The 25,609-nt window shown below is 41.0% G+C and overlaps 1 protein-coding gene across 2 annotated transcripts in view; it reads right to left on the reverse strand.

The window, feature by feature from the left end:
* LOC138826804 (rho GTPase-activating protein 20-like) overlaps positions 1-25,185 on the reverse strand; it is a 34,945-nt gene extending 9,760 nt beyond the window's left edge. For both annotated transcript variants that reach the window (XM_070022050.1, XM_070022049.1), the window contains exons 1-14: positions 25,074-25,185; positions 23,980-24,149; positions 23,152-23,301; positions 20,808-20,849; positions 19,919-19,997; positions 18,824-18,993; positions 18,220-18,369; positions 17,527-17,568; positions 16,675-16,759; positions 7,019-7,096; positions 6,446-6,512; positions 5,737-5,919; positions 3,695-3,873; positions 1,193-1,354 (exon numbers count right to left, since the gene is read on the reverse strand). In XM_070022050.1, coding sequence (XP_069878151.1) covers positions 1,193-1,354; positions 3,695-3,873; positions 5,737-5,919; positions 6,446-6,512; positions 7,019-7,096; positions 16,675-16,759; positions 17,527-17,568; positions 18,220-18,369; positions 18,824-18,993; positions 19,919-19,997; positions 20,808-20,849; positions 23,152-23,301; positions 23,980-24,149; positions 25,074-25,160 — 1,644 coding nt within the window. In that variant the 5' untranslated portion in view covers positions 25,161-25,185. The remainder of the gene's footprint in view (positions 1-1,192; positions 1,355-3,694; positions 3,874-5,736; positions 5,920-6,445; positions 6,513-7,018; positions 7,097-16,674; positions 16,760-17,526; positions 17,569-18,219; positions 18,370-18,823; positions 18,994-19,918; positions 19,998-20,807; positions 20,850-23,151; positions 23,302-23,979; positions 24,150-25,073) is intronic.
* Between the last annotated feature and the right edge of the window lie 424 nt (positions 25,186-25,609).

Genomic DNA, 25,609 nt, shown 5'->3' on the forward strand with positions numbered 1-25,609 from the left:
ACATGACACAAAGGGGAAAAATACCCACAGTGTTGGGTGTTGTGTTAACATTCTCGAAATGGCTCCATGGTACATTCATCATGGTCCTGAGCTTATATTCATCTCCAGGCTGGGTTAGCAGAACTCGGTATGCGTCTGTCATGTTATCACCAGGTACAAGACCAGAGAAGCTGAGATGCACTAGTCTACCTCTGGCTAGTCAGTGATGTGAGTTTCAAGTGGGCAGTACCATAATTGTTATTCCATGCACAGTAATGCATGCCTATCTTCCTGGCTGAAAATTATTAGCATGGCTAATGTCCACACCAACAATGAAAGGACATAAAAAAGACCTAGACCAAGTAAGAAAAAAATTATTTTTATAAAGCCATTCTTAGTCATTTTCACATGATTTTCTGCAGTGGTGTTCACAAAGAGCAAAATCTATATATATATTGGTTCTCTATTGAATACTTCCTTCTACAAACATAAAGATATTTGTAATCTTCCTGTATCATTTCAAACTTTATGTAATGTTGGTGAAACTCAGGTGAATTTTCAGAGAGCACAGCTGTTTGGGATGCTTAATGATCAAATTTAAGGGTAATATGGTTAGAAATGACTTTTTAGGTAAGTATAATAGTGGGATGTATGGGAAGAAAGAAAAACAGAAGAAAAGGTGCAGATGGAGGATACTGAGAGAAGAGGAGCGTCTGCATATCCACACCAACTTTCCTGTAAAGGTATTGGAGATGGGCAGGAATGGTGGCATGAGCTGGCTCTGCTGGCCTGGCAAATCATGATGGGACTCATTCGGGCCTTCACCTTTGGTTATGAATGTTTACAAATTCTATATGATTTTGTGCCTTTGTGCAACCTTCCTTAAAGAAGGCAGTGCTGGGTGCTTGTTTGGCAAATATGTAGCAGGACTTGTTTGTGCTCATAGTTGTATTGTCATGGTGATTTACAATGATACAGTAAATCAGATCACTCATTAGTCACATTGGGCATGGGTGTTCAGGTGGGAAGATGAGAGGAGCTAAGGTGAGAAGACAAAGTAAACAGACAGAACACACAGACATGTGTCTTTTCATTTCCCACATGCTTGATGTGTGAGGCCCCTCGTGGTTCTTGGGTGATTGTGGTGCTGGTGATGCAGTGCTGTGGGCTCACAGTGAAGCTGCCTCCCTGGGTGATGCTGGCTGTGTCCTACCTTTAACACTGAGGCGACCACAAACACGGATTCCTGGTGCAGGTCCAATGGGGCTCCAGACATGAGTTTTTCTTTGAGGGCTCTGACGGCATTGATGCTGCCTGACTTTCTGAAGATGCCCTCGGTGAGCCGCCCCTCCTGACTGAGGAAGGAAATCATCTCCTGTGTGGAGGAGAGGAAAGAAAGCCTGGGTCCTCCATGTCCACTGGCCCAGAGCAGCACATCACACTTCTCTAAGTAAGATGTCTGAGTGTGCAAAGCTCCAGTGCTCAAGCAAGGCGACTTCATTAGCAATTGTATTTAGTTGTTGGAAATACATTCTGTTGCTGTTTTCCTTTATCCTAGGGTCTGACTCAGAAACATTGAACAGTGAATGGATTTGTCTGTGTAATGAACTGACTCCTGCACCTTCTACTTAATGCTTCCAGCTTCGGCTGGCCCAGCCTCCTTCTTACACACGTGTCCCCTCACACCTTCCCAAGAATGCTAGCTTCCTGCGCATTTCTTCTTTTTTAATTTCCCATTTACACCTTCTGTAGTTGGTAGATTCTTCACATCCCATTCATACTTAGTCCATTAGGAAGTTTTCCCTGATTGTATTCATCATTGGGGCCTGGCTCTCTTGTGTTCTATTTTGGTGTCCCCTGTTTCAGAGTGGACGACTTGTAGTGTGACCTTGGACACAGTCCCTTCCTAAGCCCTAAGCCCTTTCCTCCCTCAATCCTTTATTCATTCTTTGAGTCCTTCCCTCCATCTTTTCTTTCCTCTTCTCATTTCCTTCCCTCCCTCCTTCCTTCCTTCTGCCATGCACACATATGGCTCCGGTGAAGTTCAAAGGCCCACTAGCCAGGCTGCCTTTGTTTCTCCTGACCCAAACATCTTTTATTTTATTTTATTTTATTAGTGTGAAAATACTGTACAGACTGGTTACAATTACATGGGCAAGATAATCAGTAAATTTTTATCAAGCATTGTAGCCTCCTCCTTTGTTTCCCATTCCCATCCTCCCCCCCCCCCGAAGCCTCATTGCTTTCCCCTTCTCCTGCCCCCCCCCCTCCCAGCACCAGAGTTTTAAAGTTCGTTTTAGATGTAACAACTTGTACATCTCATTGCTGACCCAAACTTCTAATCCTCTTTTTTGCTAGAGAATTTGGAATAGTAATCAGTGGACATTTCCTCCTGGGCTGGCCTGAAATTTTAGTCCTCCAGGTTCCCGTGTCCCAATAACCTGGGTTTATAATAATGTACTGCTTTCGTACAGTAGTATGTCCATTTTTAGATTTTCTATTATTTTTCCAATTGTGAGATTAGAACAAGGGTGATCTTATCTGCCTCCTAAAAATTCTTGATAAAAAGTAAGACCAGGGCATTCTCTGTTGCATCCAAGGGAAAATTCCCATCATGTAGTAGTGATTGTACACATGATAGACATCCATTCATCCAATCCTCACACACACACTATAGTAAATTAGGATTTTGGGTGTGCATGTATGCATGGCCTGAAGCTTTGAACTGATGGCTTGAGTGCTGTCAGTAAACTTTCATGCTCAAGTCTTTTGGCCTAAAACTTCAGCTGAAGTTCTGCCTCTGGTTTTTCAGTGCTTCATTAAAGACAAGAGTCTCATGAACATTCCAGTCTGGGCTAGCTATGGAGCAGAAGTCTCACATGTCACACTCAATCTCACACTTCTGAGGAGCTAGCATTAAAGGTGACTCGGTGTTGGCTGGTTAATATACCAGGAAGGAACCGTGAAAAAATATCAATGGTTATTCAATGATACTCTACCTCGTTACTTAGATTTTGTTGGTTTCTATCAGAGGTTGAAGCTTCTTTTTCAAACAAATGAAAGCAAAGTAATATCTTTCTTTTCCCTTTTGCATACATCACCTAAGAGTCACCATTGTAGCCAGTTTGAAGCACACAGTCCATTGGCCTTCAGTACAAACACAATACTGTGTGACCAGCTTCCTCAGAACTTTTCCATCTTCCTCCATAGAATGGGCAGATCTTTTAAACACTATTTGTCCATCCTCCTCTCTGAAAACCAACAACCACCAATGGGCTTTTCTGTTGCTAGTAAACATTAAAATATGATCTTGTCTAACATATGTAAATAGACTGAGGAATGTCTGAGGAATGTCTATGTATGTGACTGGAGACATTTGCAAGTTGGAAGAATAAAGCTGGAAGGGAGCATGAAGGAGGGAGACTCAGAGCTTCACATGCACAGTGCCTGGTACTCCAGGTCTGCAGCAGGGAATGTTGCCACTGGTGCACCAGTCCCCCACTGAAGAGAATACTTACCTGATGGGCTTGACTTAGGGAATTGTACATTGTGACATGTTTATACCTGGTAGCAATAGTAACAAAGCACCCCCACCCATTGTCTGATGCTTTGCTGAATTGGACCTGGGGCTCCATGAGAACACTCCTCTCCATCTCCTCCATACTCAGGAAGTTCCTCTCCTCAGGAGGGCAGCAGACACCAAACTGGGACCTACCAGAAGAGGGGAGGGTAGTTTGCCATCCTTACAAGCAGCCTCCAGGGAAGTCCCAAAGAGCAGTTTTCTCTTTGCAGATGAAGATTTCAGGGGTCTGTTCTCCTTAGCTGTGCTGGACCGCTGCCCAAAAAGCCAATTAATGAAAGATCTTCCCCTTCCTTCTTTCTTCTGCTCTGACTCTAAAGAAACAACAGTTTTCAAGGGATCACTTTAATTTCCTAGAACCTAAGCTTCTGTGTCAAATTATCCACATTCTCTCATGGCTTAATTCCCCTTATTATTGGGTCTGTGCCCAAATAAGTAAACTGTTGGTTATGGCTAGGGGCCTGAGCACATTCAGTTTATCTTTGTGATATTGTGGCCAGCTCTCTTGCACCTACAAAGTTCCTGAGTTGAAGGAGGGCTGTCAGGTGTATCTTTCCCTTCTGAAAGGGAAAACTACCATTCCAGTTGAGTTTTATAACCATTCACATTGAGAGCCATTCTCCTCCTATTTGAATTTCTGGATGTGTCCCATTGATCACTTCCTGTATCAGGCTATCTCCCCTTATCACACGGCATGCCTGCCAGGTGAAAGACTAGGAGTTTTCTGGACCTTTGTTTGTGGTTTTTTTTAATTTAATATAGTTTGGAAGATGTTATACAGAGGGTTTACAATTACATGAATAAGACAATGAGTACATTTCTTATTTCTCATTCTCTTTATATATATATATATATATATACATATTCATATACATATAGTATAAAGATAATGTACAAAGGTGTTAATTCCATGAGCAAGGTATTGAGTGTATTTCTTGTCAATAATTGTTAACCTCTCCTTTGTTGCTCTCCAACTGTTCCTTCTCTTCCTCACCTGCTCCATTCCTCTCTACCCAACATTATAAATTTTATTTCCAATTAAGTATGTTTTGAGTATCATTATTGCAATGGGTCAACCTGTGTCCTTGTTATTTCCATACCTTCCCCAAAGTAGATAAATTTAAAGAAGGTGCACAGTGTCAAATTCAAGCACAGTGACCCCAAGGGATATACCATAGAGGGAAGAACATACAAAGGAAACACAAATCTCATTGTACATTACAAATAACAACAACAAAAAAGACCTCTTGTATTCTCATCTTGGTGTTCATTTCCCATAATTTCATTTTATTTGGTATGTGTACAGAGTTTTGGGTTTCTGCTCATCTCATAAAATTACCCTAGACATATACTAATTATTGCCAATGAGGGAAACTGTGGTTGTCTTACACTGTCTCTGCTCTCTTGTCCCACCTGAGGCGTTCAAAACAATATCCTATTTGGGCTGTAAAAATGAAAATATTACTCTGGCACTGGTGGCTCACGACTGTAATCCTAGCTACTCAAGAGGTTGCAATCTGAGGTTGGTGGTTCAAAGCCAGTCGCGGCAAGTTAGTTGGTGAGACTCTTTTCTCCAAAAAATCACCAGAAAACTGGAAGTGGCACTCTGGGGCACGTGGTAGAGTGCTCATCTTGAGTTGAAGACCTGAGAGATAGAGCCATGTCCCAGAGTTCAAGCCACACAACTGACCAAAAAAATGCAAACTCTTTCCTTATGGGTGACTCTAGTCACATTCTAGTTTTCACCTAAGGAAAAAACTCTAATTTAAGCTTGCTGTATACATTGAATATTCTCCAGAAACTTTGGAGGATGTTGACATCTTTTCTTCTCTTTATGTCTTCCCACAGGCTACCTGGTGATCTCTGGAGCCTTGTCCCTTAAGTGAGCTTTCTCTTTCAAAGGAGCCCTTTACCTCTGAGACACGGTTCTATTCCAGATTTTTCATGGACATTTGGAGTTAAGACTCTCAGGACATTCCTTTGCACACTGACTTGACTGAGAAAATCAGATTTCAGCCTCCTCCGTAGTTGGAATTACAGCTTGAGCCATATGTATCCTGCTTCCATTTACTTAAATGTGTTTTTTATGCATGTCAAATGCTTTAAGAGACCATAGAGGTCCTCGAATGTACAGAAGATAGAGAACTATGTAACCATATAGAAGTGAGAGGACTCACCGTTAAGTTGCTGGCCCTGGGCTGGCTGCCTTGGCTTCAGAATGAACCGGCCTCCTGTGGCTAGAGAGCACTGCTCCAGGATAGGATTCTGGGGAGTGTGAATCTCATGTGGCCTTGGTCCTCGTGGCTGGAATGCAGTCTCTCCAAACTGGCTCTTTTTAATCACATAGGGATTTTCATGCCCTATGGTGAGAAAACGCAGCAGGGACTTTCATTGGAACAGGAGCCCAGATTTTGACAATGAATTTCCAATCTGCTTTCTACTACATGAAAACAAAACCCCTTATTTTAATTAGTAAACCTCAATTATATTTGTAGTTCATGTTTCTTATCTTTATGTAGTGGTACAAAGCAGTTACTACTCAACAAATGAGTTTACGAATACAAGGCATCTTGACCAATATCATCCAATAATGTTATATTTCAAGTGAATAAAGGCAACTACCTATTTTTCTCCTCAAACCAAGATTTGCCACATGAGGAAATGAACCTAGGTAGCCACACACACACACACACACACACACACACACACACACACATATAAATCAAGTGGCTGGTCAGTATTTATTGAAAAATGTACAATTTAATTATATAGGATGTATTTACTCTTAGTAATATTAAGCTTAACACTTAAAGAATCAGTATTGAAGATTTAGAAGTCCAACTTTGATGCCATTCCCTCCCATTTGAAATTTTCTTTCATATTTACCAATGAAGACAAAGGGAGCTTCTTTATTTTCAGAATGGAGCCACAACTGGTAGTCACACTCAGAGCTCTGGGGGAGAGAAGGACTGAGTGTCACACAAAGCCTATCACAGTGGAACCAAGAAGAACACATTGCCTTACACAGCTGTGCTTCTAACAAGGAAAACTCTGCTTTTGACTTTTGGGGGGTTAGTGATGGACTGGCTTCCTGAGTAGCTAGGACTGCAAACATCAGCCACACCTTCCTGTCCTGAAACTTTCTTACTCAGAGTATTACACTAGCTCATCATAGATAGACTTTTATATATAACAGAAATATATGGAGTTAGCAGGACAAAATTATATATCAACTTCCTTGTGTGTTCAATTGCACTTGGCATGAGATTAAGAATGAGATTGAAAGAACACAAGTATAGATTCATCTCATGTCCAGCTGCCTGCAGGTTCTCAATCTTGAGGCCAGGAGAAGACCAATGTTAGTAATGCAGTAGTACACACATGAGCATAAATGCATCTCTTTTCATCTCCATTAGGAAACTGGTTTTTTATTTAAAAAAGAGCTTACAGATGACTTACTTTTTTTCCAAGGGTCGAGAGTGTCTTGCTGATAACATCCTTCACTGTATCTGAGTTTTTTGCTAATACAGTTATTGGCTATAAAACACATGTGAGAAAAGGTACATATTAAGAAAACAAACAGTATCATTGTATAGTTATCATGAATTAGTTTCCTGATGAGTCAAGCAAAATGTGATTTCAGGTATTTAAAGGCCACAACTGTATAGTGCACAAAAACTTGAGTAGAACTGTTTCTTCATTTATTTGTATAATATGAAGCCAGGAGAAAGCAATTCAGACACATGGAAACAAACTGCACATAGGTCAAATCTGAATGACAGCTGAAGAGACACCAGAGACTATAGAGAACAAAAGGTACTGGAAAACCATTAACATACAGAGAGGGGGAAATTGTGAAGGCCTAAAATTCAGTGAAATGTCTTTCAAGAGACAAGGTCAAATAGGAACCTTGTCAGGTCGGATGGTATCACAGAGCTGCCCTGGACCCACAAGCATGAATATGGAGCCTTCCCACAAGCTGATTATCTATCAATAGGCAGACACTCAGCTCTTCTGGAGAAATGACATGCACCTGCAATCTTTACTTCAGTAAACTTAGACCTCAGTAAAGCCCTTTTTTATCATGTAGAGCTGAGCTAACAGATTGCTCTCTAAGCATTTTTGCTATTGGAGTGAGTCAGGCACAGACAAGTCTGTGCTATCCACTGAGAACCATGCAGCCTCCTCTCCCTCCAGCCATGACTATGGAACTTAAAACAGATCAATCATATTCTAGACATTTACTATCATCCACTTAGTAATGTTGTGTCCTTCTGCTTTCCCTTCTCAATACTATCTTGTGTATGTATATGGACATATGTGTATTAATATAATGAACATGTGCCTATGTTCATAAACACACAATACTGAAATTTAGTGAAGAAGAGAGAGTATAGATATAAAGAATACCATTATTCTTCAGAAGTAGTCATGTAGGCTGACAATGTCTTAGAACAACTTATAGAGGAAAAATTACTTAAAAACTTAGGTTAAGTATTTCTACATAAGAAAATTGATGCAACCAAATCTGACATTCTATATAATATTTGGCATTGTTCCATCATTTAGGAGTTCCACAAAATCAAATGGAATTCATGATAACCACTCCAAATATAAATAAAAAAATAACATAAGTAGTACTCTTATTCCAGGTAGACTATCCCCATTTACTGATAAAATTGACCTTGTTTACAATAAAGCTGTGATAATTTATGTATATTAAATGTGAAAATTTCCTTCAAAATTTATACATGTTAGCTAATGAAAGTGAATAAAGCTTCTTACTATAAGCTAAACACGTATTAAATAAATGAAAGTCATACATGTCGACATGATAAAGCAATCTTTTAAAGGATCTTCCTTTTGTGTTTTCTCTTTTGCTTTGTTGTTGTGAATGTTGGATATGGGGCGTGAATTCATGTCCTGGAGTCCTTCTCTGAGATCTTTTTGCATGTGGCTAGTGCTCTAGCACTTTGAGCCCACAGCTCTACTTTGGGGCTTTGAGTGGTTAGATGGAGATAAAGAATCCCATTGGGAGTTTTCTGCCTGGGCTGGCTGCTAACTACAATCTCATATCTCAGCCTGCTAAGTAGCTAGGATGACAGGAGGTGTGAGCCACCAGTGCTGGCTGGTCTTGCTTTCTTAGGCTAAATTCATAGGTAAATAAAATGACTTATTTTTGTACCTCATGGGGCTGAAACCCAGGGACAGAATTCTGTACCTGAGTATTGTGATTCAAGTCTCACATCTGCCAATTGAGCCACAGCTCCACTTCCAACATTCCCCTTTTTGCTAGTCATTTGGAGGTAAGTGTTTCAAGGTCATTCCTTCCCAGGCTGGTTGTGAATTACAATCCTCAGATCTCAAGCATGAGCCCATTGCAGGCCACAGTATTCTATTTCCATAAAAGTTATATCTCACTTTGTAATACAGTGATTAAAATATATAATAACCTAAGACAGATTCAGACATGAATGTTGGAAATCGAGTCTCAAATACAGGAAGCTATGATCCAATGAACAGAAAACTAAATTGTTCCAAGTGGAAGATAATTGTTCAGAACATATAGTACTGACATTGACTCATTGCTCTAATCTTTATATTTGTAGATATAAGTGAATCAAGCTCATCTCTCAATTTTGTTCTTTCCTAATTTTCTTCCTATCATTGTTCTTAAAAGTTTCCTTGGGGGGGGGGGCGGGAAGAAGACGGTGACGGGGCAGTAGGGAAATGCCACAGCTCTCCCCAACCAAAAAGAGAGTTCAAGTTCCAACATTTAATCTCCCCAAGAGACGGACAACAACAAAAAGATGAACACTCAGAGAAAAACCGGAGGTGGAAAATAACAAAAAAAGAAAGAGAGGAAAAGAAGAATTTCAGAACAGAGAAGAGCGAAGACCCCTCCCCCAACTTTTACTGGCCACGCGCCAGTGTGCCAAGCCATCGGCCAGCTGGTACGGCGGGGGCTGCCGGAGCCCCAGAGACACAGGGGGCCGCCTGCAGATCACCCTCGCAGAAGCCTCCTGAGGTACGGGTTTTCAGAATAACTGATCGCCAGGAACAAAGAAACCTACCAGCTGGGAGTCTCCACAAGGATCCCACCCCCACCCCCCACTTTCCACCTGAGCAAAGAGGCTCCATCCCACCAAAGCCGCCGGGCACTGGCAGCAAGACAAAGGGACCTGTCTGCAGACCACCTACACAGAAGCTGCCTGAGGCACTAGACACGCCTGTTCACGATCACAACCACCCAGCGGGGGCCGCCCGGGTCCCAGAGGCACAGGGGGCTGCCTGCAGATTACCCACACAGAGGCCGCCTGAGGCACCGGCATCAGACCCACCAGATCTCTACAACCCGAGAAGAAGCCGTCTGAGCATGGACACTGTGGACCCAACAGCTTCGATAGAGGCAGAGACAGAAAAGAATCACACAGAGCCATCACCGCCCAGCCCAGCCCCCAACCACCCCAACTGAACTCGGATTGCAACAACAACTGACGACCTACACAACACAGAAACAACTAGCTCCAGGCTGAGTACCCCACAGGGGACAGTGTATCCCTCAAGGGAGACCAGAGCTGGAGGGAATCCCCCGACCCTGACCTAGACTTCCTACCCGAACACCCGGACCACAGGACCCACTAAAACTGGGAACTGTTTGAGAACTCCACCAGCCCATTGAGCACACTCCGCTGGCCAAGCCAGAGCAAGAGTGCCCCTGGAAGGGAGCTTAAATTCCCAAGCCAGGAACAGCGTCCCTGGGTCAAGACTATCAACAGTAGAAGAAATTTGAACTGTGTCCTCCAGGTTGCATAACCTAGGTGGTATACACATCAGCACAGGCCTAACGAGTGTGCTCCAGGCTGGGGCCGGAACCAGGCCCAGGGATCCGGCGCCTGAACAACACAACCAACTCCTCCCAACTGAAGTAAAAACCTGAGCACACGCCTCAACAGAGGGGAGAAAATCAGGAAACAGCACTCCCTGGGAAGCACGCCTGTGACAACAAAAGACCTGGAGGCTCAGCACAAGAGAAGCCCAAAGCCCAAACCCCACCAAAACTCCACCCATGTACCCTAGGCGGAAATTGGGCAACACAGGCTGCCAGCACCTGATAGCAAGCAGGAGCTCAGGCTGATAAGGCGGCTCAGCAGTAGAGTGATAGTCTTGGATGTATGAGGCCCTGGATCTGATTCCTCAGCATCACAAAGGCAAAAAGGGTCAGAAGTGGTGCTGGGGCTCAAATGGTAGGGTGCCAGCCTTGAGCTGAAGAGCTGAGGGACAGCACCCAAACCTAGAGTTCAAGCCTACAACCAGCCCAAAACAAACAAACAAACAAAAACACATCAGGAGCCAATAGCAGACTCCAGTATTTGGGAGAGTGCATCCAGAGCATCTGATCTTCCCAAGAGCACCCGTAGGAGCAAACACAAGCAGTCTAGGCTATTCAACCCTTCCAAAGGCAGGAATTGCCAGCAATCTACAGCAGAGAGCTGAGAATCCTAAGTAGGTCAGAATAGCAGCTGGAAATAGGCTCCCAACAGAACCCAGATCAGTCACAGGCTCTCTCTACCAATACAGAATCAACAACCAAGCAAAGACAGACACACCAAAACAAAATTGCAGAGCAGTCTCCTGAATCCCCATGCGAAAATCACAGAGAAAAATCACAAGGTTTACCACCACCCAGGACAGCAAGCTCACCTCAAAAGCCAGCAGCCACACAGGGGAGAGCCCCAGTGGGAGCAAAGCAGGAATGGAAGACAAAAGCTACATCCAAGGGTTGCTGGAGGCAATGACTCAAGAAATAAAGTGAGAAATTGATCAGAAATTGAAAGAGCACAAGGATGAGCTATCAAATGAGATACAGGATATCAAACAAGAGTTGGATGCAAAAATAGAAGCTGCACAAACCTCAGTAAGAAGTGAGATAAATGCCAAATTAGAGGTAATACATACTGAGATCAGGACTCTGAGAACCAATATTGAATCCATAAAGGGATCCATTTCCTCCATGCAAACCACAATAGAAGCCAGGGTCAACAGAGTGAATGAAATGGAAGGTAGAGTGTCAGATACAGAAGACAGAATACACCAACTGGACCAAAAAGTGACAGATATGGAAAAATCACTCAAATTAAACCAAAGGGAAATTCAAGAGCAAGCAGATAATGCCAAGAAATTTAACCTTTGCATAATCGGTGTGGACAAAGGTGAGGAATTCCAGAGAAAGGGAATGCAACACCTATTTAACAAGATAATCAGTGAAAATTTTCCCCACCTCAAAAAGGACCATCTTACCTACATTACAGAAGCATATAGAACATCCAACAAGCAAGATCCCAGGAGAAACACTTCTAGACACATTATAGTAAAAATGATAGATCGGAATAATAAGGAAACAATCTTGCATGCAGCAAAAATGAAGAAGTAGCTATACTACAACAGGAAAAAAATTAGAATCACTGCAGATCTCTCCACACAATGAATGCAAGAAAAGCCTGGGAAAGCACCACACGAGCCCTGAAAGCCAATAACTGCCAACCCAGACTGATATATCTGGCAAAGCTAGCATTCACATTCGATGGAGAACTGAAAACTTTTAATAGCAAAGAAAAACTAAATGAATACATAAACATTAAGCCAGCATTACAAAGAATTCTAAGAGGGGGGACACAACCTGAAGAAAGCAGCCAGGAACTGGGACCTGCCCCAAACAGGCATTACTCAAAGTCTAACTGAGCAAGCACAGGAGGAAAGGAAAGAAGAAAAACTTAGGAAAACGGAATGGCAGGGACAACAATGTGTCTCTCTATACTTTCTCTTAATATAAATGGGCTGAATTCACCAATTAAAAGAAAACGAACTGAGGACTGGATCAGAAAACAAGACCCATTCATTTGTTGCCTTCAGGAGACCCACCTCTCAGCCAAACATACAAACAAACTCAGAGTGCAGGGGTGGAAAAGGATCTACCAATCAAATGCCCCCAGTAAGAAAGCAGGTGTAGCTATCCTGATATCTAACAAAATAAACTTTTCATTAAAATCAGTACAGAAAGACAAGGACGGACACTATATATTAATACAGGGAACAATCCAAGAGGAGGATATAACCATCATCAACTTATATGCCCCAAATATTGGTGCACCCAGATATGTTAAACAAATGCTCTCAAACTTACAGAATAAAATAGATCCCAATACGATAATACTAGGAGACTTTAACAAACCACTCTCACCAAAGGACAGGTCTACCAACCAGAGGATTGGCAAAGAAGCTACCGAATTATGTGAGGCCATACTTCAAGCGGAATTAACTGACATCCACCAAGTATTTCACCCTAAAACAACACAGTACACATTCTTCTCAGCAGCTCATGGAACTTTCTCCAAAATAGATCATATCATAGTTCATGCAAGGAACTTAAGCAAATACAAAGGGATCGACATAATCCCCTGTATCCTATCTGACCACAGTGGAATCAAGCTAGCTCTCAATAACAAAGCATACCACAGAAATTTCTCTAATACATGGAAATTGAACAGCACACTCCTTAACAATACCTGGGTAATGGAAGAGATCAGAGAAGAAATAAAGCATTTCCTACAACTCAATGAAAATGAAAACACCTCACAAAGAAACTTGTGGGACACAGCAAAAGCAGTCCTGAGGGGCAAATTTATTGCCCTCAGTGCCCACATCAAGAGAATGCAGACAGACCAAGTAGATAATCTCATGTTGCAATTAAAACAGCTAGAAAAAACAAGAAAAAATGGGACCTAAAGTTACTAGACGAAGCCAGATAACCAAATTAAGAGCAGAGATTAACCAATTAGAAAACCAGAAAACCACAACCAAAATAAACCAAACAAAAAGCTGGTTCTTTGAAAAAATAAACAAAATTGATGGCCCGTTGGCTAGATTAATTAAAAAAAGAAGAGAGGAAACCCATATTAATAGAATTAGGGATGCCACGGGAAACATCACAACACGTACCCAAGATATCCAAACAATTCTAACAGACTACTTTCAAAAGCTATACTCTCTAAAGGAAGAAAATCTGGCAGAAATGGATGCATTTTTAGAGAAATACAAGTTGCCCAAACTGAGCAAAGAAGAAGTTAACCAATTAAATAAGCCAATATCCTATAACGAGATACAGGAAGCTATCAAAAGTCTTCCAACAAAAAAAAGCTCAGGACCAGATGGATTCACAGCAGAATTCTATAACACCTTTAAAGAAGAACTAATACCCATACTCCTCAAGCTCTTCAGAGAAACAAAGAAGGAGGGAGCTATCCCAAACTCATTCTACAAAGCCAATATCACACTCATCCCCAAACCAGGCAAAGACCCAACCAAAAAGGAGAATTACAGGCCAATCTCCTTGATGAACACAGATGCAAAGATCCTTAACAAGATTCTAGCTAACAGAATCCAGAAACACATAAAAAAAATTATACACTATGACCAGGTAGGCTTCATCCAAGAGACACAAGGATGGTTTAACATATGTAAGTCAATAAATTAATCCAACATATCAACAGAGCCAAGGTCAAGAATCACATGATTATCGCCACAGATGCAGAAAAGGCCTTTGATAAAATTCAACATTCATTCATGCTAAAAGCCCTGGAGAAAATAGGAATAGAAGGAACATTCCTAAAAACAATAAAAGCCATTTATGACAGACCAATAGCCAATATTATACTTAATGGGGAAAAGCTACAACCAATTCTCCTAAAATCAGGAACAAGGCAAGGATGCCCACTGTCTCCACTCCTCTTCAATATAGTCCTGGAACCCTTAGCCAGGGCAATAAGGCAAGAAAAAGACATTAAAGGGATCCGCATAGGGAAAGAAGAAGTTAAACTATCCCTTTTTGCAGATGACATGATACTATATCTTCACGATCCCAAAAACTCCATCCCCAAACTCTTAGAAATCATAAATCACTTCGGCAAAATAGCAGGATACAAAATAAACCCACAAAAAATCAGTTGCCTTCCTGTACACTGACAATGTACAAGAAGAGAGGGAAATAAAGGGAGCAACCCCATTCACAATAACCTCCCAAAAAATAAAATATTTAGGAATAAACCTAACCAAAAATGTAAAAGAACTATTTAATGAGAACTATAAAAAGTTAAAGAAAGAAATTGTAGAAGACACTAGGAAATGGAAAGACCTCCCATGCTCCTGGATAGGCCGACTTAATATAGTAAAGATGGTAATACTTCCAAAACTAATATACAAATTCAATGCAATTCCTATTAAAATCCCAATGACGTATATCCCTGAAATACAGAAAACAGTCCAAAAATTCATATGGAACAACAAAAGACCTAGAATAGCCAAAACAATTCTAGGGGATAAAGACAATATGGGAGGGCTATCCATGCTGAACTTCAAACTCTACAACAGAGCTATAATAACAAAGACAGCATGGTACTGGCACAAAAACAGACCTGAAGACCAATAGAACAGAATAGAAGATCCAGAAACAAATCCACAGGCCCAGCCAGCTGATATTCGATAAAGGAGCCAAAGACATACAATGGAAGAAACACAGCCTCTTCAACCGCTGGTGCTGGGAAAATTGGGCAGCCACATGCAGAAAACTAAAAGTGGACCCCAGCCTATCACCATGCACCAACATCAACTCAAAATGGATTGAAGACCTTAACATTAAATGTGAATCTCTGAAACTACTGCAGGACAGAGTAGGAGAGACACTTGAACTCATAGGCACAGGAAGGAACTTCCTGAACAGAGTCCCAGGGTCACAACAAGTTGGAGAGAGACTCGACAAATGGGACTACCTTAAAATAAAAAGCTTCTGCACAGATAAAGCTATCGCAACTAAGCTACAAAGAAAATCAACTAATTGGGAAAAAATATTTACCAGCAATATGTCAGACAAGGGGTTAACATCCTGTACACACAGGGAACTCAAGAAACTAATCCCTCCCAAACCTAACAAACCAATTACTAAATGGGCAAGGGAACTAAAGAGGGACTTCTCAAATGAAGAAATAAAAATGGCAAAGAAACACATGAGGAAATGTTCATCATCCCTGGTGGTGAAGGAAATGCAAATAAAGACAACCCTGAGATACCACCTTACCCCAGTCAGAATGTCCCACATCCACAAATCAGCCAACGACAAATGCTGGTGGGGATGTGGAGAAAGAGGAACCCTATTGCACTGCTGGTGGGAATGTACACTTATACAACCACTTTGGAAAGCAGTCTGGAGGGTCTTTAGAAAGCTAAAGATTGACCTCCCTTACGACCCAGTCATACCACTTCTAGGCATCTACCCTAAACAACAGGAACCAATATACAAGGACACGTGCACCTCCATGTTTATTGCAGCACTATTCACAAGAGTTAGGATATGGAAACAACCCAGATGCCCCACTACAGATGAATGGATCCAAAAATTGTGGTATCTATACACAATGGAATATTATGCAGCCATTAGAAATGACAAAATAATGGCATTTGCAGGGAAATGCATGGAGCTAGAAGGAATCATATTGAGCGAGGTAAGCCAAGAACGAAGAGACAAAGGGCACATGGTCTCCCTGATAAGTGGATGCTAAATCCAAAATGTTAGGGGATACGACAAAAGTAACAGGACTTAAGAAACAAAGAAGTCCCACTCATCTGGTTGAACCACTACTAAATATCCCCATGCTGCTGATCACATGTATGGTGTATAACATGTGTACACCGTTATATGTTACAGACTGTGAGAGACAACTTGCTCAAGGAAAGTTAGAATGACCTTGTGACTTTAAATGAGCATCATTATTCTACAATACTGTGAAATTCCAGAAATTACGTAATCACTTAATCACAATAAAAAAAAAAGAACCTCCGGGAAGGGAGGAAGAGAGGGGAAGGTAGGGGGAAAACAATGGAAGGGGTAACAATGTTCAAGAGGAAGTGCACTCATTACTTCACTCATGTAACTGTAATCCTCTTTATAGTATCTTTACAATAAAAAAAAAAGTTTCCTTACCATAGATAATTTATAAAATGTCCTGCCTTTCCAGCCTAAGCAAGTAACTGGAAATTTCCACTTTATTCTACATAACACTTACGAAGTGATTGTTCTTAACTTCATGGGTGAAGATCTGCAGAGGAATGCTGTCCTCATCTTCTTCCTCCTTTGCAAGGTTGATATACCTGATTCATTCAACCCAGAGTAGCACAATTATTAGCTGATAACTTATTTTTCAAATCCATCTTCATTGTTAATATTTTTCAATCTGTATTTCATAGTTTATAAACACTTAGGGAGCAATTATAGATTTGAATCAATGCAATAGTATTGTTGGGAAATAGGATTTGAAAGAGAACAGTGTCCTGGAATGTGACCTTTAGGAAGGCATCAGATTCAGGGTTTCAAATTTCACCATCTAGATGGGAGGGCTGAAGCCTGCCTAGACTACTGAAAGCAACAATGGCTCTGAGCTAGCTCAATGGAGCACAGGAATATAGATGGGGTCAAACGTGGCCCTTGCACTCAATGTCTGTGTACTGTTTCTCTGCTCCAGGCTATGACTCTTACACTGGAGCCACAGCACCACTTCTGGCTCTTTTGACAGTAAAGTGGAGATAAGTGTCTCCTGACTATCTTACACAGAATGGCTGCAAACTGCAGTCCTTATATCACAGCATCCTGAGTAGTGGGATAATTGGATTGAGAAACTCTTGCCTGACGACCTATATATATTTTCAGAAATTTTTAGCTCAAGTATATCAATAAAGTGAAGGGAGATTTAGGATGGATAACCTGAATATCTTTAAAAATAAAGACTGTTTATGATTTAGAATTGCAGCCATGGCAAATAATTTCCATAGAAAATGAGGCAGAATATATTGAAGATCTTGGTTTTCAGGTACCCATTCCCTAACAAACTAAAAATTATATAAAAGCACTTGCTTAATACCTTTGCAGAAAAGTGATCCATTTTTCTTTTTGTTCACAAGAACTGCAAAATAAAAGCAGAGACAATATTAAACCACATCTCATATACAATATCTTTACAGTCATTAAAGGTAAAATACTATCAATTCATTGGTGTCCAAGCAAACACAGAATTGAACCTAATCCTAATTGGGGTTTTATGGACTCTTGGGCTTATAAGGGTGATCTTACTGTAATGTGACCCAGACTGCTGTAGAAGAAAAATGGATTGAATTGCATCCCTGCCACTGTGTGATGCAAGCCTCCTGACCATACTTCATCTCACACCACGGCCACCTTCCATTTCTCCTTTGATAAAACTGACAGAGCTGGATGTGCTCTTCCAATACTTTACAAAATAATCATTCAGATCAAGGCACCCAGAAGAAACATGGCATTTACATGGAATTTCCTAGATCCAGAAATCAACAGTAAGCATTTGCTAGGAAAAAAAAAGGGAAAATGAAAAGGGTTGGACTGTTTTACTTCCTTAGATAATTTCCTGCACTCTACAATGTTTTATTAGAACCTAGAAAACTTCCTTGACATTAGTAGGAACAAGGCTCAGTGTTACTGAAAGTCATTAGGAATGATATCTGACATAGCTAAGTGATTAATGAAGGATAACTCTTTTGCTATTTCCCTGCTGCTTTCAGGGTGCAGTGTTCAGTCTTACCCAAAGGTGGCCATGAAGTTCTCCAGGGGCCAGCCCAAAAGAAAGGACTTTCTGGAGTGATCACCACCCTTGTCCAAATTGACCCCACAGTCAGCCATCCACAGGGCACGCAGTGGGACCACAGTTTTAATCTTAAAGCATTTCTGATACCTAAAAAGGGCAACAAACACCATCTCTCTTAATTTATCTTAGATGTGTCGAGTTAAGAACTAGCTACTCTCCCAAACTTTTCTGTTTCATAATTTTGAACTCCTCATACAAGATTATTTGTCTATCACATTCTTGATTATGTTGTCTTATGAGTGCTTGAGACCTGGCATTTAAATATAGTGTAGCCTGGACCCTAACTCTAGATTCTGCCTTAAAAGTTTATGTGCTGTGACTAGAGGATCAACAGCATGCCAGGTGGTATCTTCATTGTTGATCATATTCTCAACAATTACACAACACAGGAGCTTCATGAACACGGGAGAAATAAAAAATGAATCAGATCCTTTGAATACAAAATTGACAAATCACCTGTGGATTAAATGCAGATATCTAAATGTCATTTGCTAGTGTGAAGCATTTGTGCTGAGCATGACAGGGAGCAGTCCATACGTACTTGGCATTAGTCACAAGTAATAAGTCAGTGAAGAGGAAGAGATGCTGCTTCTTCCTCTTGCATCCTTTTTGCATCTGCACCGGGCTGTGGATGAGCAGGGTTCTGCAGGGCTTCTCCAGGGACAAAGGTCTGTCCTGCTGACTTTTCTGCTCAGCATGATGGCTCTCCAGCTGCACAGCAACACCACAGCACAGTCAGTGCTCCAGCATGGGATACAGCTTTATGCCCAACTTTCATGGTGCACAATGCAACATTTCCTCAACTGACACTTGGGAACTAACATGCAAGGCACTTTGTGGCTCAAAAGCAAGCAGAAAAGTAGGTCATTCTGAAAATGGTTGCAGGCAGATATAAAAAAAGAGCCCTGGACTTCTTCCACTGAAATGATGGGAATAGAAACAGGAAGGAAGCTAGTAAGGAAGCAGTGAGCTACGTGAAAAGAAAGAGCAAAGGAGACCTACCCAATTTTATTATCTTTTTGATTTTTTTTGGATAATATTAGAGTTGAGCTCTGGGTCTGGGCTCGGTCTCTGGTTTCTTTTGCCCAAGGCTACCACTCTCCACCTGAGGCACAACATCACTACTGTATTTTTGTGAGTAGACTACTGGATCTCAGAGTTTCATGGACTTTTTTGCCTGGGTTGGTTTGAACCAAAGTCTTCAGATCTAGTGTTCTGAGTAGCCAGATTTACAGGGGTGAGTCACTAATCCCAAGCTGACCTAGCAAATTCTGTATCTAAACACACTCAGCATTGAAATGGATCCGGCAGAGGCAACTCTGTGCTTTCTTACAAGGACTATCCAGACTCCATCCTGCCTAAGAGATCAACAGGATATTCCTTGTTTATTTTTTTTTTGTGTAGGTGTTTGGGTGAGTCCTGTCAGGGGCCTGAAGGCTGGGCCTGAACACTGTCCCTCAGCTCTTCAGCTCAAGGCTAGCACTCTACCACTCGAGCCACAGGGCAACTTCCGGCTTTTTTTTTTCTGCTTATGTGGTGCTGAGGAATTGAACCCAGGGCCTCTTGCATACAAGGCAAGCACTCTACCACTGAGCCACCTTCCCAACCCTTCCTGTTTATTCTTAAAAACACTTACAGAGCCAGCCTTCTGGAAATCGTTGGGAAAGTTCTGCAATGGATTACACTTCTGAAGTTCCTTCTGTTTTTGAATGTTGCTATAGTGATAAATTGGATAATAATGAAAAAGAGCACAAGGAATTAGCTAGTTGTTTGAAAATATAGAATATTGTTTGACAGAAAAAAGCATGAGATTCAGAATACAAGTGATAGCCAAGGAAATGACATTTGGGAAGCAGATCCATTGTTTTTAAAAATTTACTATGTGAAGAGGAGGAATAATAACTTCCTGTGTACTACTAGAATCCCAAGTTTTTGAGTAGTATATATGCATATATAAGTCCATATGTATGGATGTATATGTATATATGTTTATTTCTGGAGTTATGTAAGCATACACACACACACACACACACACACACACACACACACACACACACACACACACACACACACACTCATACACATAGTTCCAGTTGTGGACCTTGAACCTTGGACCTGAATATTGACCCTGAGCTTTTTAGCTCAAGGCCATCACACTATTACTTGATCCACACTCCACTGTCAACTTATTGGGAGTTTCTGGAAGATAAGAGTCTCAATAAACTTTCATGCCTGGGCTGGTTTGGAACCACAATCCTCAGGTCTCAATCTCCTGAGTAGCCAGGATGACAGTGCCTAGTCACCTACATATGTTTTAGAATATATTCACTCATGTCTATCAGTTGAAGCCTAGGAGAACTTTAGGTTTCCAACCAAATTTTCTTATGAAATAAAAAGTGCACTCTATTTATAAATTTACCCGGGACACATAATTTCTATCACTATGGGGAGAATCCATTGGCAACATTATTTGTAGGGACTTTTATTCATTCACTAACAAATAAAAAACTACAAACACTACTAACCTTTGAAGTAAAGAGCACCATGTTTCTTTTAGCTCTGAAGACCTGTGATTTAAAAGAAAGAAAATATTATGCTACATTTCACATTCATGCTTTGATTTTAAGTCTATCCTAAAAGAGACTGGCAATCTGGGAGTATCATTGTAAATGTGAGTGGAATAAGAACCGACTCATAACTGGGGTTTGATGGACTCTGCCTTTCTTGGTGATCTGACTGTGATGTGAATTAGACTTTGGTGTGGAAGAGATCTTGGATTGACATGGAGAAACTTATTTTCTAACGTGTGGTGCAAGCCACCTGACCATAGGTGAGTCTCACCCTAGCAATGCCTTCAGTCCACAATGATCAAACCAGACAGAGCACATATGCTATGCAACTATGAAAATGGTATGCAAATTCAAACCTATGGAAGAAATTGGTCATTTTGACAGAATATTTGTAATCCAGCTAGACAAGATAAAAATTTAGAAGAAGAATTAAAAATATGGAAAAGTTGCAGTGTTTCATTTCCTTATAGAAATTTTAGAACTACAATGTGCTGTGTTATTTCCCAGGAAGCTTACACTTTATTACCTATCACACTATGTCTTTAATGATGAATGAAAAGGTTGCTGCTTACTGTTCTCTGTACCTTCTATTGTTATATTTCTGTATTCTGAAGGGATTGAAAGACAGCACTGGATATATTACTCCCCCTTATAACTTTTCGTAATATGGAATACATCTGTTTTAAAAACACACTGCACTTTTAATTTGTAACTATTTTCAGGGTTTTATAAACCACATTATTATATATATATAAACATTATTGCTTTCATTTTTCTATGAAATTATACTCTCTCCCTCTCCGTCTTTCTCTCTCTCCCTCTCCCTGTCTCTCTCTCTGTCTCTCTCTCTGTCTCTCTCTGTCTCTGTCTCTGTCTCTCTCTCTCTCTCTCTCTCTCTCTTTCTCTCTCTCTCTCTCTCTCTCTCTCTCTCTGTGAATGTGTGTGTGTGTACTTTTGTGAACACCAGGAATAGAATTTTTGGGGTATGTATTAATCCAATAACTTTCTCCTTATGAACAAGCAGACTTTTTGCAATGTCTGCATATTTTTTATTTACATCATTAATAGCTCTTCTACTTAACAATTCTATGCTGTCCTGTAATGTGTTTCATCAGGAGAGAGGTACCCATCTTAGATGACCCCTAACCTGCCTACATGTATATAAATAAAGTCTATTTCCTGAGGCTATGTTGGCCATCTGCCAAGGAACAAGGACGCTGGACAGTGCAATAGCTTTAGAACTCATAGAATTTATGAGGACCTCATTGCCATATTTTAATTTTCCTTAAAGGTATAGTTTCTAGGAACACCTCTATTTCCAGATTTTACCAGCTTCCATTAATCTGTATCCTGGAGTTCCCCTGCACAAGAAGAACAGAGAACCTTCACAGAAATATGCTATGGAGAAGACCTGCCGAAATGGACACACAGGTGTCCAGCTTCCCAATCAATTTTATCATTTTCAAGGCATATCCATCAGAGAATTAATAAGCTGACGATTTTGGAGCCATTTTTCTTCTTTATCTCAAACTTCTTAGGATGTGTTAGACCTTGGCTGTGAGGAAAGGTAACCTGCGTGCCTGCAGTTTGATCTCATATATAAAACAGGTAGAAATATGAGGTGCAGTTTGAGACTAAGAATAAAACACTTGACACCTTCCTTGTGAATCCTCCTGTTTTGACCTGTCTAAATGCATTCTATGTCTTCATGCAGGTCTAGGCATGTGTGCTGGAAAATCTGGCCTGGACTTTATCAGTAAATCATGCTTCAGATTTCCCACACACCAAATAACATGCAGTCTACTTACAAAGAAGTAATATGTCAGTCGACTACAGAGCAAGCCAAGCACTTTTTATTTAATGATCTATAGCTATTTATGGAATTAAAATCTGTCTCTACAGAGAATTACTGGGAGTGCAAAATAAAGTTTTCAAAAAATACTTTCAGGATTCACTAACACTTGCTGAATGAATTCTATTACTGTGATTCAATACGTAGGTCACACCTGGTCTTCCACTGTCTGAACATCCTCTCTCCCCCAACTGCTCACAACCACTCCAATATTGATCCATTCGAATATATTAGAATCTAAAATTGTCTGGAGGTGTTTGTATTAAAGGTTATTATTAAATTCGAAGGTGGAAGATCAGGCTAGAAAACAAACAAATTACAACCTTTTTCCTTCTAATAAATATTAGATGTAAATAAGTTATATTTTCCATTGTTGCTGGAAAATATGTATGTCGCTTTCTTTTAGCAGAAGTCAAAGTATGCACATGGCATAGCTGTCAGTCTTACCGGAAAGTGACCTTGTATTTCTCCTTGGGCCAAATCAAGACAAAGGACTTTGTGGAACTCCCATCATCGTTTGCTACTTTGTCCCCACATTCTGCCATAGACAGGTTATGCAGTGGAATTGCATCTTTTATCTTAAAGCACTTCTTATATCTGCAAAGAGAATTACACACCATCACTGTTATTTTATTACTTCTTTTGTGGGGTAGTCAATGGGTTTGAACTCAGGGCCTTGTTAAGGTCTCTGACATTGTTTATGAAGCCTAGCACTCTATCACTGGGGTCTTATCCCTACTTCTAGCTTTTTGGAGTGTAATTGTATGAACATCCGTGCCAGATTGGATTGGACACACATTCCTCAAGTTTCAGCCTCCTGAGTGGCTGGGATTACAGTTGTGAGCATGCTGCCCTTGGTTGATTAGGTGTTTACTTATATGTGAGGAAGTATCACTCAGCTAAACTGAAATCATTACTCTCCCAAGATCTGCTTCTGTTTGGTCATATTTAAATTGGATAAAGATTGTCATATCATTATAGTTTTGGTTGTTTTATTTGTTTTAGATAGGGCCTTTGTATGTTGTCTAGCCTAGGCTCTAACTCTGTATCCTCCTGCCTCAAACCCTTTGTGCTGGGAGAGACGGGGGTGGACCACAAGGCCATGTTGCTTTCTTCAGTCCTCACTATGGTCTTGATAAATCAGCAAGGAATCTAAACTTCTATAAAAAGAAATGCATAAAAATTCTAAGTTGTCTTAAGGTAAGGGTTATATAAAGTCATTGCTGAGTGAAAAGCATTGCGGGCTTTGCAGGAGAGCATGCAGTCCATACGTACTTGGTATTAGACACCAGCAACACATTACTGAAGAGGAAGAGGTGCCGCTTCTTCCTACTCCAGCCTCTTCTCATTTGCACTGGGCTGTGGATGAGCAGGGCTCTGTCATTGTCCTCCAGGGACACAGGTGTGTCCTGCTGAGCATCCTCCTCAGGAAGATGGCTTTCCTGCTGCACATCAACACCACACACAGTCAGTGTAAACATATGTCCCAGAGTTTTATGCCTAATGGATGGGGACACACAGTGCCACAGGTGGCCCTCTCAATCCTCACCAGACTTTGTCACTGATACCAGGAGGATTTGTGCTTTAGATGTTAAAGCAAACAGAAAATCTTAATCACTTTTTAAGATATAAGGAGGACAGATTATTCTAAGGAACAAATCCTGGACTTTTTTTTCTCTAAGTGATGGGGAAAAGTACAAGGCAGGAAGCGAATGCACCTGTCCCAGGAAAGGAGAAGAATCTGGCAAAGGAGCAGTGAGCCAGGAGAAATGTTAGGGGAGGCTAAGCAGATGACCACAGCAAAGTGACCAAACACCACTGCTAAACGTGAGAAGAGCATTTTTATGGCATAATATGAATATCCACAAAGAATTCCAAATTGCTTTTGTTCCACCACGAAAAGTGGCATAACTGTACCTACTTGGAAGTTTATTCCCACCTTATTTATATCATTATTCAGTATTGGAGCAAGAGAAAGTTGAGAAAGAGCATCACGAAATACGTGACACCATTAAGAATTCCTAAATGGGAGGAAGTCCTTAGATTTGTTGGTGGTACTGTGTCTCTTGTCAGTAGAGCTGTGGCTCTGTAGGTAAGGGTCACTACATCAATAGTGTGGAAAATTCTGCTCACTGGCTCAGGTGTGGGCAGAGCTTCATCCACACCATCTCCCATTAGCCTCACTCCCATCTCCTCTGAGAATATGCGCACACTTGTCTTCACCCCAAGCTGAACAGTGTGAATAGGGGTCACTTTTTGTGAACAGTGTTGAAGGTCAGAGTCAGTGCAAAAGGTCAGGAGAAGGAAGACAGAACACTTTCCAGGGCCCCCTCTAGAAGAAATCTCCAAACAAGTATTTAACAGACTACCTCGTGCAGGGAAGCCGCGCATGGTGTGTGTGGGGATTGCAGTGAACACTTGTCTTTGTCCATTTCGTGGCTCTGGACAGCAGACATGACTGCAGCTCCAACAGCCACTGCGGTCAACTGCCTGGAATCTGAGCGCTGGTAGTTCCTCGTTCTGTGATGTCACGGTTCTAAGGCTCATGCCGTAACTGCCAGGCGGACATACCCTCTGCCCTCTTTCAGCTCTTTTCAACTCCTTAATTTAATCATATAAATATATATATATATGCATATATATATATGTTTGCTATTGTTAAACTACTATAAATACTACATATATTTTTCTGTGTCCGTTTAATATAGCCATGCATCATAACCCAGTATATTCATTGAAATTTCCGTGCTCTAAAGATGCCTGGGCCTAGATATTTAACAATGACAAGATGTTCAATTGATAATCATGAAGGATGAATATCCAAATCATAGTATTCTGAAACTTGGTCTGTGGTCAGTGCCCTGGACTGGCTCACATCTCAATGACCAGGAGCACTGTGGAGAGA

The sequence above is a fragment of the Dipodomys merriami genome, unplaced genomic scaffold, assembly GCF_024711535.1.
Source record: "Dipodomys merriami isolate MVZ:Mamm:240054 unplaced genomic scaffold, mDipMer1.0.p SCAF_15, whole genome shotgun sequence".
Lineage (NCBI taxonomy): Eukaryota > Metazoa > Chordata > Mammalia > Rodentia > Heteromyidae > Dipodomys > Dipodomys merriami.